General features: G+C 45.3%; 1 protein-coding gene across 3 annotated transcripts in view; it reads left to right on the top strand.

Annotated features, from left to right (window-relative positions):
* Positions 1-6,329: 6,329 nt before the first annotated feature.
* Positions 6,330-14,204, top strand: part of Myocd (myocardin) — a 98,242-nt gene continuing 90,367 nt past the window's right edge. The window contains exon 1 of one of the 3 annotated variants that reach the window (XM_021176394.3): positions 6,330-6,666. In XM_021176394.3, coding sequence (XP_021032053.1) covers positions 6,612-6,666 — 55 coding nt within the window. In that variant the 5' untranslated portion in view covers positions 6,330-6,611. The remainder of the gene's footprint in view (positions 6,667-14,204) is intronic. The other 2 variants (XM_029483384.2, XM_085829919.1) reach the window with 2 other exon arrangements.

The raw sequence follows: 14,204 nt of genomic DNA on the forward strand, positions 1-14,204 counted from the left end.
ATGAGGACCAAGGCAAATCTTATAAAAGAAAACATTTAATGGAAGGCTTACTTACAGTTTTAGAGGTGTCCATGATAATCATGGCAGGAAGCACACGGTCAGAGAGCTTTATATCCTTATCCAAAGGCAGGAGGCAGAGAGAGAGAGTAACACTGGGCCTGACATGGGCTTTTGAAACCTCAAAGCCCACCTCCAGTGAGACCCCTCCTCCAATAAGACCTCACCTATTCTAGTAAGACAATAAGCTAGGGACATGAAAGATGAAAGCAAGCTAAAAATCTGCAATTGTCTCCCTCTGCTTCCCAACTGAGGGGCACTGTGACTATCTCACTCACACTCACTCAAGCGAGCCATCACAGCTTCCCTGCCAGGATGCCCTGAGTCCCTTGTGAGCAAAATAAACCTGTCCTCATAGGTCACTCTGTCACATTCTAAAAAGGAGTTAATCTTGGTTTTGTCCAAACCCCCACCGCCACTGAAAAAAAAAATAGTTGAACACATTGTAGCGTAAGAGTCACATGTAAATGACAGAGGTATAATCACTGCTCTGGGCTTCTCCATCTTCCATTTGCTGTGAGACAAAGAGTACTTGGCACTAGGGGAGTCTCTCTAGACATACCTTGACCCTAAAGGGCATTCTCATTGTAGTGCTTCAGTGCAAAGTAGGTTGAACAAAACCTCCAAGCTCTGTAACCTAAACACAAAGGGGGCTGGACCAAGGGCTGAGATTGATTCAAAAGCGGCCAGAAAATTCTCTACTAGTGTGTGGTCTCAACTCAAAGTACTAGCAAGGACACAGAAAGACAACGTGGGGCGGGGGAAGCAGGGCCCAAGACCTTTCAAGCTGGTAACATCACCCTCCCACCCAATGGCTTCAACTTGGCCTCAAGTTGAATGTCCTCCATGGAGGGACTCAGGATGAGGAATGTTTCTGGCAGGCAGGAAAAGAAAGGTTTGTGACAGATTCTCTCAACTAAAACCTTTTATTTTAACATTTGTTTAAATTGAAGTCTCTGTTTAAATTAGGCAAAGGTTCTTTTATATTCAATTTCAGGAAAGAGGGCAGGTTCTATTAGCTGTGCCTGTCATGACTTCCACCTGAGACATCAAGACATTAACTAGCGCTGTGGAGTAATGACCCCATTCAGGTTTGTTGGGAGCCTGTGTGGGACCCATTGTAGTCTGAGCTCATCGAGATCCAAGTCTCTATCAGCTCCATTTTTATATTCCCTCCGCTGCTAGAACACATTGGGTGCCAGATAAATATTCCTGGAATTGAAATAAGCTAGTATCTGAGAGTGCATTCCTTCAGGAAGTGACTCAATACATATTTCCCCTGCCTGACCAGAGTTTGAGGGGTTTCTTAGAAGTGACAAGTTAACTTGCAGCCCTGAGGCAGCAAACAGTGCCATGAAATTCCCTCTCAGCCTGAAGTCAGCCTGAAGATGAGAAATGGGCTCACGCGGAGCAATGAGCACGTCTTCACGTTCTCTTAACCAGAAGTTAATGCAGCTGAGAGACTGGAGCTCACCTCCTCCTGCACAGGCCCCAGAAGTGCTTCGAGGAGCTAATGGCTGAGAGGATTCTCCTAGATCGGGAAGAGGAGACAGTTAGCAAGCATTTATACCTGGCTACTTCTGCTCCACTGTTGGAGGATGGCAGTGAAGGGACCATGCCTTCCATGCAGCAGTTGGTGGGGGTCATCATGGGGCATTATTCCGCCAAGGCAGGCGCTCTTTTGCTAAACATCATATTTACTTTTTAAACAACCTAACTTCCCCACAGTCCAACCAATCATATATTAGGACACACTTTGTTGCTATTTACTGCTAACTGTGTTTTCAAAACCCCAATGTGTCTTACACCCTGGATTTCCGATTCTCTGAGCCATTGCGGAGCAGGGTGGTATAGATCTGTATTTCCTCCCAAGTGGCCACAGAGAGCCTGGGACCACACAAACAACCAGGTGTTCCATCTGTTGTATGCTACCCTTCACCTCTATGTTCTTGTTTGTCTGTCTGTTTGTTTTTCTTACTCTCCTCCCACTGAAGTTAATTGAGTTTGCAAATCTGCCTGACAGGCATGTTACTTACCTTGGTGACACAGACAGATCCTAGAATGCGTTCTCAGAGTGTGTGAAGGGAGAAGAAGTGGTCAGATATGTGAAAGGAAGAAGAGAGACTGTAGACGGCAGGAGAGATCCAAACCAAGGACTCTTCCAGATCACTGTGAAACCTGATTCAGCCGAGTTTCCAGCTACCACGCTAAGACGGAGCCTCCTCCACAAAGGCACGCAGGTCCCGGACCTACCCAGGAGAGCTGACCACGCTGCACTTGCCTGTGACCCACTATCTGACCTCATGTTGCACTCAGGGAAGGAAGCCTCTAAGGGATCCGAACTCAAGCTGACTCTCCTGAGCCATGCTCTGGGCTCAGGCCTATGAACACAACCATTCCCATGTTAACCTTCATGCTGAGAAGCACAGCTATGGAGGACAGAGCTCTAAGGTGAGCCAGCAATGACTTCCATGTCCCCTTATATAGTATTACCTCCCCTTAACCATGTGCTGGCCTGCTGAGAATGCCAGATGGCACTAGTATGAATAGAGTATGGTTTTAGGTAACAATGATGTTTGTTTGTTTGTTTGTTTGTTTTGGTAAAAATGGAATGGTCTATTGCAATGATGGTCTTTACCTGTAGCACCACAGACCCATGAGTACATTGTCCTGAAGTCTCAGGGGCAAGCAAGCGTCTATAAAGGACAATGAATTTTGTTGTTATTGTTGTTGTTGTTGCTGCTGCTGCTGCTGCTGTTGCTGCTGCTGCTGCTGCTGCTGCTGCTGTTTAGACTTTTTCTTTTCTTTGTTTTATTTTAATTTTTAGACAGGGTCTCCCCAGGCCTTGGTCTGGAATTTCCTCTCTAGCTGAGGATGACAGAGAATTCCCGGTCCTCCTGTCTCTACCTCCCCTGTTCTGGGCTTACAGGCAAGCATCCTCACTCTCAGTTTAGCAATAGAGATTGTTAGTTCTACCTTATAGGTACATAATGTATTCTTTTCACCCCTATATAAGAATTTACAATCTTGAGAGAGCATCCTTGCATGTGGGCTCCATTAGTCCACGTCTTTACATGCCATGTTACTATAATTTGCGACACAGTTTTTTTTTAATTGACTAGCAGTAAAGTAAAATAAATTGAAGCAAAGTGCCATAGCAAAAGGGAAACATACTGAAGAATCATCATGGAGGAGTAAGATCGTAGCGGCAGCCATTGCTACATTGCTAGGCTACACTCTGACAGCAGCTGTCTGAGATTCCATTCTCCTGGGGGAACAGCCTGTCCAAATTCCACCAAAAAAAAAAAAAAGTCATAAAAATATTTGAGCACAGAGGGCAAAGGATGAGCCTCTATAACGCACATATTTATATCCATAGATATCCCAAAGCCATAAGGGCTAGAAATCCCAGAGGGCAGAAGTCAGCTGCTCTATTCTCTGATGGGAAAAAATCGAGGAGAACTGTGGTTATCAGGGTTTCCCAACTCATCCATGGAGCTGCTGGGGGTGGGGTGAGACCGAGAGACAGAGAGATGGGAGAAAGAGGAAGGAAGAAAGTCAGGAAGAGAAAATAAGAAAGGGGGCATGCTGCTCTACTCTTTTAATTCTAGCACTCCAGAGGCCGAGGCAAGACTGTGGTCAACCTGAACAGGCTCCACTCACAAGAGCAGCTAAACAACACAAACCTAACACAATGAGGTTAAATAATGCAAAAGGGGAAGGAGGAGGGGGAGGAGGAGGGGGAAGAGGAGGGGGAGGAGGAGGGGGTAAGAAGGAAGAGAGGGAGGATGAGGAGGGAGGAGGAAGAGGAGGGGGAGGGAGAGGAGGGGGAGGAAGAAGAGGGGGAGGAGGAGGAAGACAATACCACAAGGACAGCTCAGAGATGGATGGGTAGGGAGGCAAGGAGAGAGATCTGAATTGGGTTGGGGGAGGGAGCATGAATATGATCCAAATTGATAATATGAAATTCTTAAAGAATTAGTTAAAATATTACTTTAAGGATTAATGAATAAACTCCTTTTGAGATGAAAACTAAAAAAAAAAAAAAGAAATCCTAGGGCAGGGAGACCTCATCTCACTAAACAATGATAAAAGAAAGCCAGCAAAAGATGGTCTGTGGTCCTGTCCACAAGCACACACTCCAACCCTCTCCATCCCTCTGGGTCAGGAAGACCCTTGGTTAGATCCTTCAGCTGATTTTATCACAACTCCTACTGAATAAAGAAAGTCCCACTAAGTTGTAGTGGGCATCTCCTCAGCCTTGCTGTCTTCAGTGTAAAAATTCCTTTGGGTCTTTCCTTCTATTCTTTCTTTTTCATGTTTCACAGAATTTCCTCCATGGGATAATTTTGTGATGTCCCTTATCCTGCTACCTCTTTTCTCTGGAGTAACCCCTGCCCCATGCATCTCAACCCCACATAGGGCTGTTCTAGACATGCGGGCCTGCCCCCTCCCAGTCCTTCCTCTGTTGTGTTTCTCTTCATTGATGAATTGGATTGTGGGGTTTAACTACAAGAAAGAGAAGCTGGGACGAGAGACCGTCTCTATGTAACACACAATACAACATCTTCCCCTTCACTTCTAAGTTCAGGCATCTGCAATTATGTTACATTGCATAGCAAGTGGGAATAAGGATTCATAATCAGATAGCCTGACAGAGTTTTTCCTTACAGTAAGGTTAACTCAGAGAGAGATGCAGAAGGTGGGGAGGGAGGAGCTAGACTGATAAGATGTAATAAGAACTTGACCCACAATTTCTGTTTTGGAAGATGGAAGAACAGGCTGGAAGCCAAGGAACATGGGTGGCCTCTAGTAGCTGGAAAGGGAAAGGAAATGGATTCTCTTCATGAGCTTCCAGAAGAGAACACAGTTCTGCCAACACCTTGATTTTTTTTTTTTTTTAACTCAGTGAGACCAGTTTCTGACTCCCAGCCTTCAAACCTGCAAGGTAATGAATTGGGATTGATGTAAGCCATTAAAGCGGTTGTGATCTGTTCCCACAGGAACAGCCCAGTTCAGCACTGCTTGTGGAATGCACAACCACTGCCAGGCTACCACAGGAGGCAGCCTGTTGTAGGCTTGTGCTGCCCAACCCTATTCACAAGAGGAAGTTGAGTAGCAGGGCTCCACCTCCTCTCTGATTTAATGAGGAGGAGCATTACCTAGCTCAGAAAACGGATTCCAAGATTCAAGTGCATTGGTGCAACCCAGAGAATGGGGAAAAGGAAGGTTTGGGCACCCTAGGGTGTCTTCAGCAACAGTTGATAGAGGCAAAAGACCCCCGGATCAGGGCAGAGATTAGTCCCTAACAGATATTGTTACGTTAGGCCTCCACCTGTCATTGTCATTCCCTTCAAGAATTCACAGCTTCGAGACAAAAGGGGAGATGTAAAGAATTGTATCTGGGAGCTCACGTGCATATAAAGTTGCAAATAGTGTGTTGTATGTATGCAGTTCAATGTTTTTTTTCAACTATCTAAATCTTCGTCTTAGAATATTTGTTGTACTTAATGATGCACGTGGGATCCTGTCACCCCAGAGATGTGCATTGTAAGCGCCTCTTTGGGTCCCTTTCCCACTATGAAAGGGACGTGAAAAACCTCTGCACCTTTCTGATCTGGCTTGCCCAGGCCACCGAATCCTACCCTGTTGAGTGCTCAATAGTACACTCGACTTTTGCACCAATCGCACTCCGGGCTCAGTCCCCAGACACAAACTTTTTGTGTTTCCAAAGAGAGCATCCAACCACAGGGAAAGACTTTCTGCCACTTCTTCAGCCGCTCAGTAGCGATAGCTGCTCCAGGCATCGGTCTCCTGAAGCACCACCGCTTGGATACAGAGGGGAAGCGGGTGCTCCCGGGAGTTGCAAGCCAACCCCGCTTCTTGGCCCAGGCTCCAGCACGTTCTGGAGATGTACCTTCCCGAGCCCTGCAGAGTAAGCTGGGGACACCAGGGACATGCACACCTAGGACAAGCGGATACACTCCTACCGTCGCCGGGCGCCACCTGCACGCCGGGCGCCGCCTGCAGCCTTCGGGCATCCGATTTAGGGGTGTCAGTGCAGAGACTCCCGCCTGGGCAAGCAGCCTTGGCGTACTATTCTGCAAAGAGTTAAGAGCCGGCTGTTAAGACTCCTGGGGCCGCGTCTGGTCCCCAGGCCCCTCTCGCCGCTCCTGATTGGCTGATCTCCTGTCAGTAGTAAAGAGGATCAGATAGCAAACTTGGGACCTTCATAAAGGCGTGGTGGCGGTACTCTGCAACCGCTGGCAGCCTATGACATCAGCCAGGAACGCCTAGGATGCGGCTGTTCCCGGCCACCCTCAGAGGAGGAGGGTCCTGCCTGCTGGGAGTTAATTAGCCTCGCGAGCGGCGAGGGGGGAGGCGCCAGTTTTCTGGGGACACTGGCGGCCACTGTGCGTCCTCCTACCCAAGGGAGCTCCCCAAGAGTTGGATGAATTCTGGGTTGTTAGCTGCTGTCTCTGGGCTCCCGGGAGCCAGTTTCTGGTGGAAAGCGGGGCGCCTGGCCAGCGACCAGCGGCTTGCTGAGACTCACCATGACACTCCTGGGGTCTGAACACTCTTTGCTGATTAGAAGGAAGTTCCGATCAGGTAGAGTAAGGCGTTCAGCACTCCTTAAACTTTTCATCTCTACCACTCAACTGCTTTACAATGAATGCTTCAGGCCTGAGGTGGCGGCCTTCCCTCTGTTTCCCCAAAATGAACACTGTGTTTGATTGAATGCCTTCAAATGTCTTCCCTTTGACCTGTGTTAAGTTTGAGTTTTGTTTACGAATAATCCAATGGTTTATTTTATTTTACTATATTTTCCTTTATCGGTAAATAGACATTTTTGAGGGGACGATCCAAAAGGAACTGTGTTGAAATGGGCAACTCCAGGATCTGAAGTTATAGAGCGGGCACGTTATCAGTTACAACCGCTGAGACAATGTGCCTAGGACTGTGAGACGTCTAGGGGTCACTTAACATGTAGCTAATCCAAACAAATGTATTTCCCAAAAAAGTCACTTGGAGGAAGTAAAAATAGCGAATTTGGAGCACACCAAGAATTTTTAAATGACATCACCGTGGGGGAAAAAACCAGCGCCACAAATATTTTTTCCCAAACCATCTGATATTTATAAATGGACAATTTTCCCTAAAATTGTTGTGTTAGTGGCACACAGAGAAACTTCTGGAGGGACACTCAGGAGAGGTGAGTATAAGGAAAGGGTATGTGGGGGCCTACAGAAGACGCAGGATTGTGTTCCCTCGTTAGCATCCTGGAAGGGCTACCTAGCTTTGCCCGCTCTTGCTTTTATAACGGTGGTAACAGGACCATTCAATGATGGCAGGGCACCTTCTAAGAACGAACATTTTGGTGGATAGCTCTGGTGTGAGCCTTCCATGTAACAGGTGCCGGCTGGATGCTGGTGCCACTCACTCTGTCACTTCCCTTGGTCCTTCTGAGGGAGCTACTCAAGTGTTTGTCTTAAAATGAGTGGCTCAGAAATTGTGCACAGTGGGTGATGGGCCATAAGGAGCCTCTGTAACCACCTCAGTTGTTCCTGATCCTTAGGTGTGGATGGGACACTCTGGGGATTTCTCGAAGGATTGTTTAGTGAGGCAAGTTGAAAACTTAAGAGCTGAAGTGGCCAGGAGCCACAGTGCCTCTGAGGCCTGGGGTGTGTCTCCTAACCACTAGCCACCAGGGTCAGCCATGCACATTTGCCCTTTCCATGTTGAGGTGAGATGGTTAGTTTGTTCATCAGAGACCTCACGTGCTTGGTAATTTGCTCAAAACCACAAGGCAATACTGCCACCTTTCTGAGGGAGCAAGGATGTCATTTTTGTTTTTGCATAAAGCTGAGTTTATTTCAACTGCTCCCGTGCAGTTTAATGGGGTGGAGGGAGGGACAGGGAGAGACTGCTGGATCATTTCTAAAACGATTTGGTGATGTTCTTGATAGTGGGCTTGCAAAACAGACTTATCAAGGAATTCCTCAGCTGAAATATGGTGGAGAGGGAAGACTGCTTGCACTATTTTAACCCCTAACTCAGTGGATTGTGCAGGCCTGAGATCTCTACCTGGACCCTGCGAATCTTTATCCTGGAGCTTTGAAGAAGTCCAACCCCACTTTTTTTTTTTTTTTTTTTTTTTTTTTGAGACAGGGTTTCTCTGTGTAGTCCTGGCTGTCCTAGAACTCACTCTGTAGACCAAACTGGCCTCGAAATCCACCTGCCTCTGCTTTCCAAGTGCTGGGATTAAAGGTGTGTGCCACCACTGCCGGGCACCTATCCCACGTTTTTCAGGCATTTGTGTCATAAGGAAGGTAGTTTGTCAAAGCATAATACAGAAGTAGGAAGCCTAATTTAAGCTTTGATTTAAAAGGTGAGGGTACTGGAATCTATGACAGACAAAGCCAGTTGCGTATCTTAGGTGTTGTGCTTGATAATCTTACACAAGAGAAAGAAAAACATTATTGTAAAATTGTAAATCAGTTGATGGCTACTGGTTACACTTCCTGGACAGAGTGACCACGGTGGACATGTGGCCCTGAGGCCCTGCCTGGCCTTGTATTAACTGCCTCTGCCTAGGTGACTTTGCTTCACTTTTTGTCTAACAATGAATGAGGAAGGTCTCTTGTTCACCTTGATAGCTCTCTCTCTCCCTCCCACACTCCCTCCCTCTCAGTCACCCCAATTTCTTTCTTGAGGGATTCTAGCTGCCAACTCTAAAACTTCCTATATAGCAGTGAATATTCACTTCAATAATAGATCCTGGTAGTATGATTTTAAAATTAATGTTTCAAAACTAACTGAAAGTAAATTGTCTTACGATTATAGCAATGGGCTTGCTGTGATAGGGCTCATCCCCAGTCTCCAGACAGTTCCTCTCTTTCTGAAACTGGTGTGGTCAGCAACCATGTTTTACCAACTCCCCACTTACCTCTGTCCAAGTAGACTTGTGATTGACTGACCTGCCATGAAAGTTTGGGACTCAGAATGTTTACATCTGAGAACAAGTTTAGTGATGTAAATTAATCTTACCTAGCAGAAGCAGGGTGTCATGGGCTGAATGTGCGGGTCTCGGTCAGACTAGCTGGGTTTTCAGCCATCACCTCTTTGGTTTTGGCTATATGACCTTTAACCTAGGCCAGCATCATAGCTCTCTGCATCTTACGTGCCTCATACGTGGAGAATGCTGGTGACTTCATGGTGCTTAGAAGAGATAAATCTGATAACACAAGCAACTGAGTTAGGACATTGACATGCTGGTGAGCCCCGACCAAGCAGTGCTCAGGACGAATAGCTGCTCTTTAGCAGTGGGATCATCTATCGGCCGTTGCTTCCTTCTAGACCTTGCTTTCTTAGCTTGTAGATGTCCAAGTGGAATGATGTGGTTTCTTAGGCCACCCTGATATTGTCCGTGGCTACTGGAAGGTGTAAAGATCATGTGGGAACAAGTGAGCTGATGAGGCTGTGTGGCCTTGGTGGGCGAGTAGACGGCAGCTTGCTTAGACGCAATACGGTTGTTATTTTTAAATAGACCACGTTTTATAGTATTCATTTTTCTCATTCTTAATCCAGTTCTTGTAATTGGTGTTACTTTCTGAAGTTTTTTTCTTCATATCATTCTCTGTGTCAAGGGCCCACACAGGAATACAAGCAGATAAAAAGAAAAATGGAGAGGTTCCTTTGTGGGTTTTGTTTCAAAAGAAACAACGCCTTTCCTTGTTTTGTTTTGTGTTGTTTTGTTTTTCCCATGGCTCTCTGTTACCCATCTCGATCAGCCCAAACCAAAGCTAACTCTGGTACCTGGCATTGCCCAGCCTTGCCCTCCCCACAAATGTAGAACTGTCAGATTTAGCAAACAGGAATACGGAACACCCTGTTCAGTTTTAATTTTGAACAAACAATGATAAAGCTTTCAGTATTTATCAACATTTAGGACGGAGTTTTCTCTGAAACGCACTTCGCTATGCCTATCGTATTTTCCTTGGCAATCACCTACAGTCCTGGGACTGTTTTTCCAACACTCTGCTGTCCTGTCCAATATCCCATGAGCCTCTTGAGATTTTGGACCCCCCAAAATACAGAATACATATCTCAGCTAAGTCTCAGCGTGAAGTAGGGACGGCATGAGAAGGAACCCTGGTGCCCACGAGCAGACCCAAGATTCAGAGGGAAGGAGGACAACAGGTTCACCTCTGCCTTCCTGGCAATGAGGAGACTCTGATACTGCACAGCTATCGCTAAAAGAAGCTGGGGACAATCCAGGCAGGCAGTGGATGCCCGGAATCCAGCACCCCATGTATGTGAGTAGTTTCTCCAATGGAAAGCCCAGGTCCTCCTTGAGGGATTTTAGACCCTTCCTGTCCCTCTTTTCTTTGTCCTGCAGGTGATGTAGTAGATTTACTAAGTTCCTAATTAATCTAGACCCTTAACCAGACTGGATTGTCTCTCTTACAAGCTGGGGTCTTTAGATGGGGACGGGGACCCTGATTTACCATCATAGACACTATGGGAAGGAATATCCACTATATGATAAAAAAAAATATCCCTGTGCTGCCTGAGCCACTAGCTAGTCTTATAGCTTGGTACAACAAATTTAACCTAAAATAAGGCCCTTCCTATGACATATAACCTATAGAGATGTTGATTTAATTTGGCTTTTTCAGATCTTGTTTTTGTCCTGTGCAAAACCTTAACGGATTCATCTCTGAAGCTTTTGTCAGCCTGAAGACTTTACCTTTTCCCACAACTGAATGGCCTTCACTATTTTTGTGAAATTTTAAACAGTACAAGTGTTAAAATTTAAACACTAAAGCATTGTCATAAGAGACTGTAATGAATTACTGGGCTTTAAACAATTAATGTATTTCAATTTTTAAAATAGGTATCTTAATTCATCTTTTAATTAATTAATTAATTTCGAGACCAGGTCACTCTCTAGGCCAGGCTAGCCTATAACCTACTACGTAGCCCAGGATGGGTGATACGCCTGCCTCAGCCTCCTGGTGCTGTGATTAGAGACATGTGCCTCCATGTCCAGTGATATTTTAAATCGTTTGTAAAAGGCAAAGACACTTTCAGGGCCAAACTTGGGTCACGTCCCCAAGTCTGATAGCAGTGGATTTAATCATAGAGCATGGGCTTTCTCTCCCTATCTGAGTTAGATGCAAAAGCCCGGCCCTTCTTCCTTCCCTATTTTTATCTCCTATCTACTCCAAACCTTTGCACAGACTAAACATTTTACTTATGTACTGGTATATTATTATTCTATGTGTATAAGAAAAATTCTTATCTGCTTTTTGTTTACAGCTTTTTACTCTCTACCACCTAGGCCAGGGCGTGGCATAGAAAGGGAACCCACAAAACATGTGCTCAGAGCTGGATGTCCCTCAGGAATACAGTATGTGCTTAGGAGACTCGGGGTTGGATCCTTGGGACTTCAGAAATAAATATGTGTTGTATTCCCCAGCTAAGATTGTTCAAAAATCAATAAAAGGCCATCTTTTTTAGGTACATGGGTATGTGTTGAAATTAACTTAAAGGAGGATGTAGAGAGAGATGAGTAGACCCTTGAGAATTTCAGCCAGCTCTTCACACGCAAGCAATAGTTACGTCCCAAAGGAGGGCAGTGTGTAGAGATTCATAATGTAAAAAGGGATATCAAAGTGGACGAGACTAGGAGGGGCATGTTCTGAAGTCAGAAAGTGGGGTCTACTCTGGAGTTTGGAGGTGGTTATGTGCATAATTGCTCTCGTCAGATTCACTAAGTGAAATCACTTATGGGCAGATGGTAATGTGTGGCTGTATACCACACACCAGGCATTGTGATTGAGTTGTAACCTCTGATTCTCTGAAACAAACAAAAAAGTGTTTGGGGCCGGGCGTGGTGGCGCACGCCTTTAATCCCAGCACTCGGGAGGCAGAGGCAGGTGGATTTCTGAGTTCGAGGCCAGCCTGGTCTACAAAGTGAGCTCCAGGACAGCCAGGGCTATACAGAGAAACCCTGTCTCGTAAAACCAAAAAAAAAGTGTTTGGGGGAGAGGGGAGACTGAAGATGGTGCCTGTGTGAGAGTACTTGTCTAGCATGCAGAGGGCTCCAAATTCAGTCCCCAGCACTATGAGGGGTGGAAGGGAGTAGGAGTGGGTATTTTTTGTTTTTAAAGCAAGAGCAAACAGCGTTCATTTTGTCTGCTACATTATATGACAGAGAAAAAGACTATATCACATTGTATTGAGTTTGTTTCAGTGGTCTTTAATCCACAGTAGATTAATTTGAAGAAAACCTAAATACAGGGCAGAAGCCAAGTTCTATGTCCCAGGGTTAAAATATGACATGTTTAAGAGGAGTTTAACCTGAATAAGAGCAGATGCAATTTACCCACAACAAGCTCCCTGACAGGTGGTGAGCAGGCACCTGGCATCTCCATCCAGGTGCGGATGAAAGACCAGCAGGTTCGTTCTGCAGGCATCTGCAGAATTATGACTCCTTCCGTCCTGGAGGCAGAGCCACGTGGGTGCTACTATATCTTCCCTGACAGCGTGACCTTGGGAAAACTAGCTTTGCTCTTTGGGCCTCCATTTGCATGTTGGCAAAATGACTCATGGTCTTTGCAGCCGGCAGGGCTCTATGGGAGAAAGATCTCTGACAGTTCCTAAGAACTCATTTTACAGGGAGAAATCTTACTCCCCTCGTGGCAATGGCTTGCTTGACACACTGGCATGTGAGTTCCACAAGACAGAAACCTGAAGTAGTTAAAAGATTCTGATGGACATAAATAGGATTAACAACAATAACAACAGGCATTAGCCAAATGGCTTTGCAACCTTATACTTTAAGCTCTTAGATTTTTCTGCTTTATTAAGCAGGTAGTGGTTATCTTTTTTTTTTCCCAGAATTGCTAATAAATCAAGTTTTACTTAACCAGATGTGGATCACTATTCTTAGACAAAACAGAGAGTTTGCCAAATTTTGTTCAAACAAGACGTATCCTTTATCCCCAGAAATCTACAATAAATAAGGTTTGTTGCTGTCCTGGTTTTTTTCCCCAGAATGCCTCCAAATGCTTTCTGGAGTCTTTGAAGGGAGAACAATATCTTTCTTTTCTCCTGTAGATGAGAGAGGATAAATTCTTTCACTCTCCTCCTGGAGGACGCGGGTGCAGTAGTTTATCTCTGAGCTACAGTCAGCCTTGTTACCTCCCTATGACAAGCTGTCGATTCAAAGTAAATGAAAACCTTGTAATATTGTAAAATATATTTTACTGGGTCATCTTCCGAGTAGGGATTAGTGATGCTTGGTGTGTGTTGCAAGGGTAAATGGACCCACTGCTCTCAGATGCTGTGTCTTAACCAGCACTCTCTGGTGCCCTGTTGGATGAACACACAGATAAGGTTTATAGCCTCTGCTACAGCTCCCTCCAGGGACCCTTGTCTATTGGCACAAAGGCATCCACTATTTCTTCAAGAATGGACTTCCTGGTCCATCTCCATTATACAGATGATCTGACAGGATGAAAGTAGACTGAAAACTGTCCTGTTCGATGTTTCTAGAAGCACACGCCCTTTAGGGAGCCAGTGAGCCTTGGCATCTACATGGCTTTGGGCAAGGTTTTAGGTACAAGGAAATGTTCCAGAAGTTTCAGTGAAGCTCAGAAAAACAAAAGCAAAGCAAAGCAAAGCAAAACAAAACAAAACAAAACAAAAACAGTTAAACACAGAAAGTGTTGTTCGGCATGAACTGATCAGCAACCTCCTTGAAAGGCCTTCCAGAAATTTGTCAAGGTTATGCTCTGAGGGTCAGTTTAAGCCTTTCTATTGTTTAGCGTGCTGTTGTAGATATTTCTGGCTATTCCACAGAAGGGTAATTCTGCTTTAAGACGCCGTACGCCAAAGGCAGGTGTGTGGCAATTTACTAATCACTTGTCTTGGCAAACTCAGTTTTGATTTTATGCATATATAACACTACTCTGAAAATCATGATACATAACTCTATGAAACCCTTTAGGGAAAAAAAATGCTTCTTTTTCTTACCTTGGTTGTCCTGGTAAGTCATTAGATAAGTGCCTGAGTGTGGGAAGAATGGACTTGAGTTTTGTCATCCACAATGGTAACTGGCCTTTTCACACCTAGATCAA

Source organism: Mus caroli, unplaced genomic scaffold, assembly GCF_978045245.1.
Source record: "Mus caroli unplaced genomic scaffold, Mus_caroli_1 scaffold_13, whole genome shotgun sequence".
NCBI lineage: Eukaryota > Metazoa > Chordata > Mammalia > Rodentia > Muridae > Mus > Mus caroli.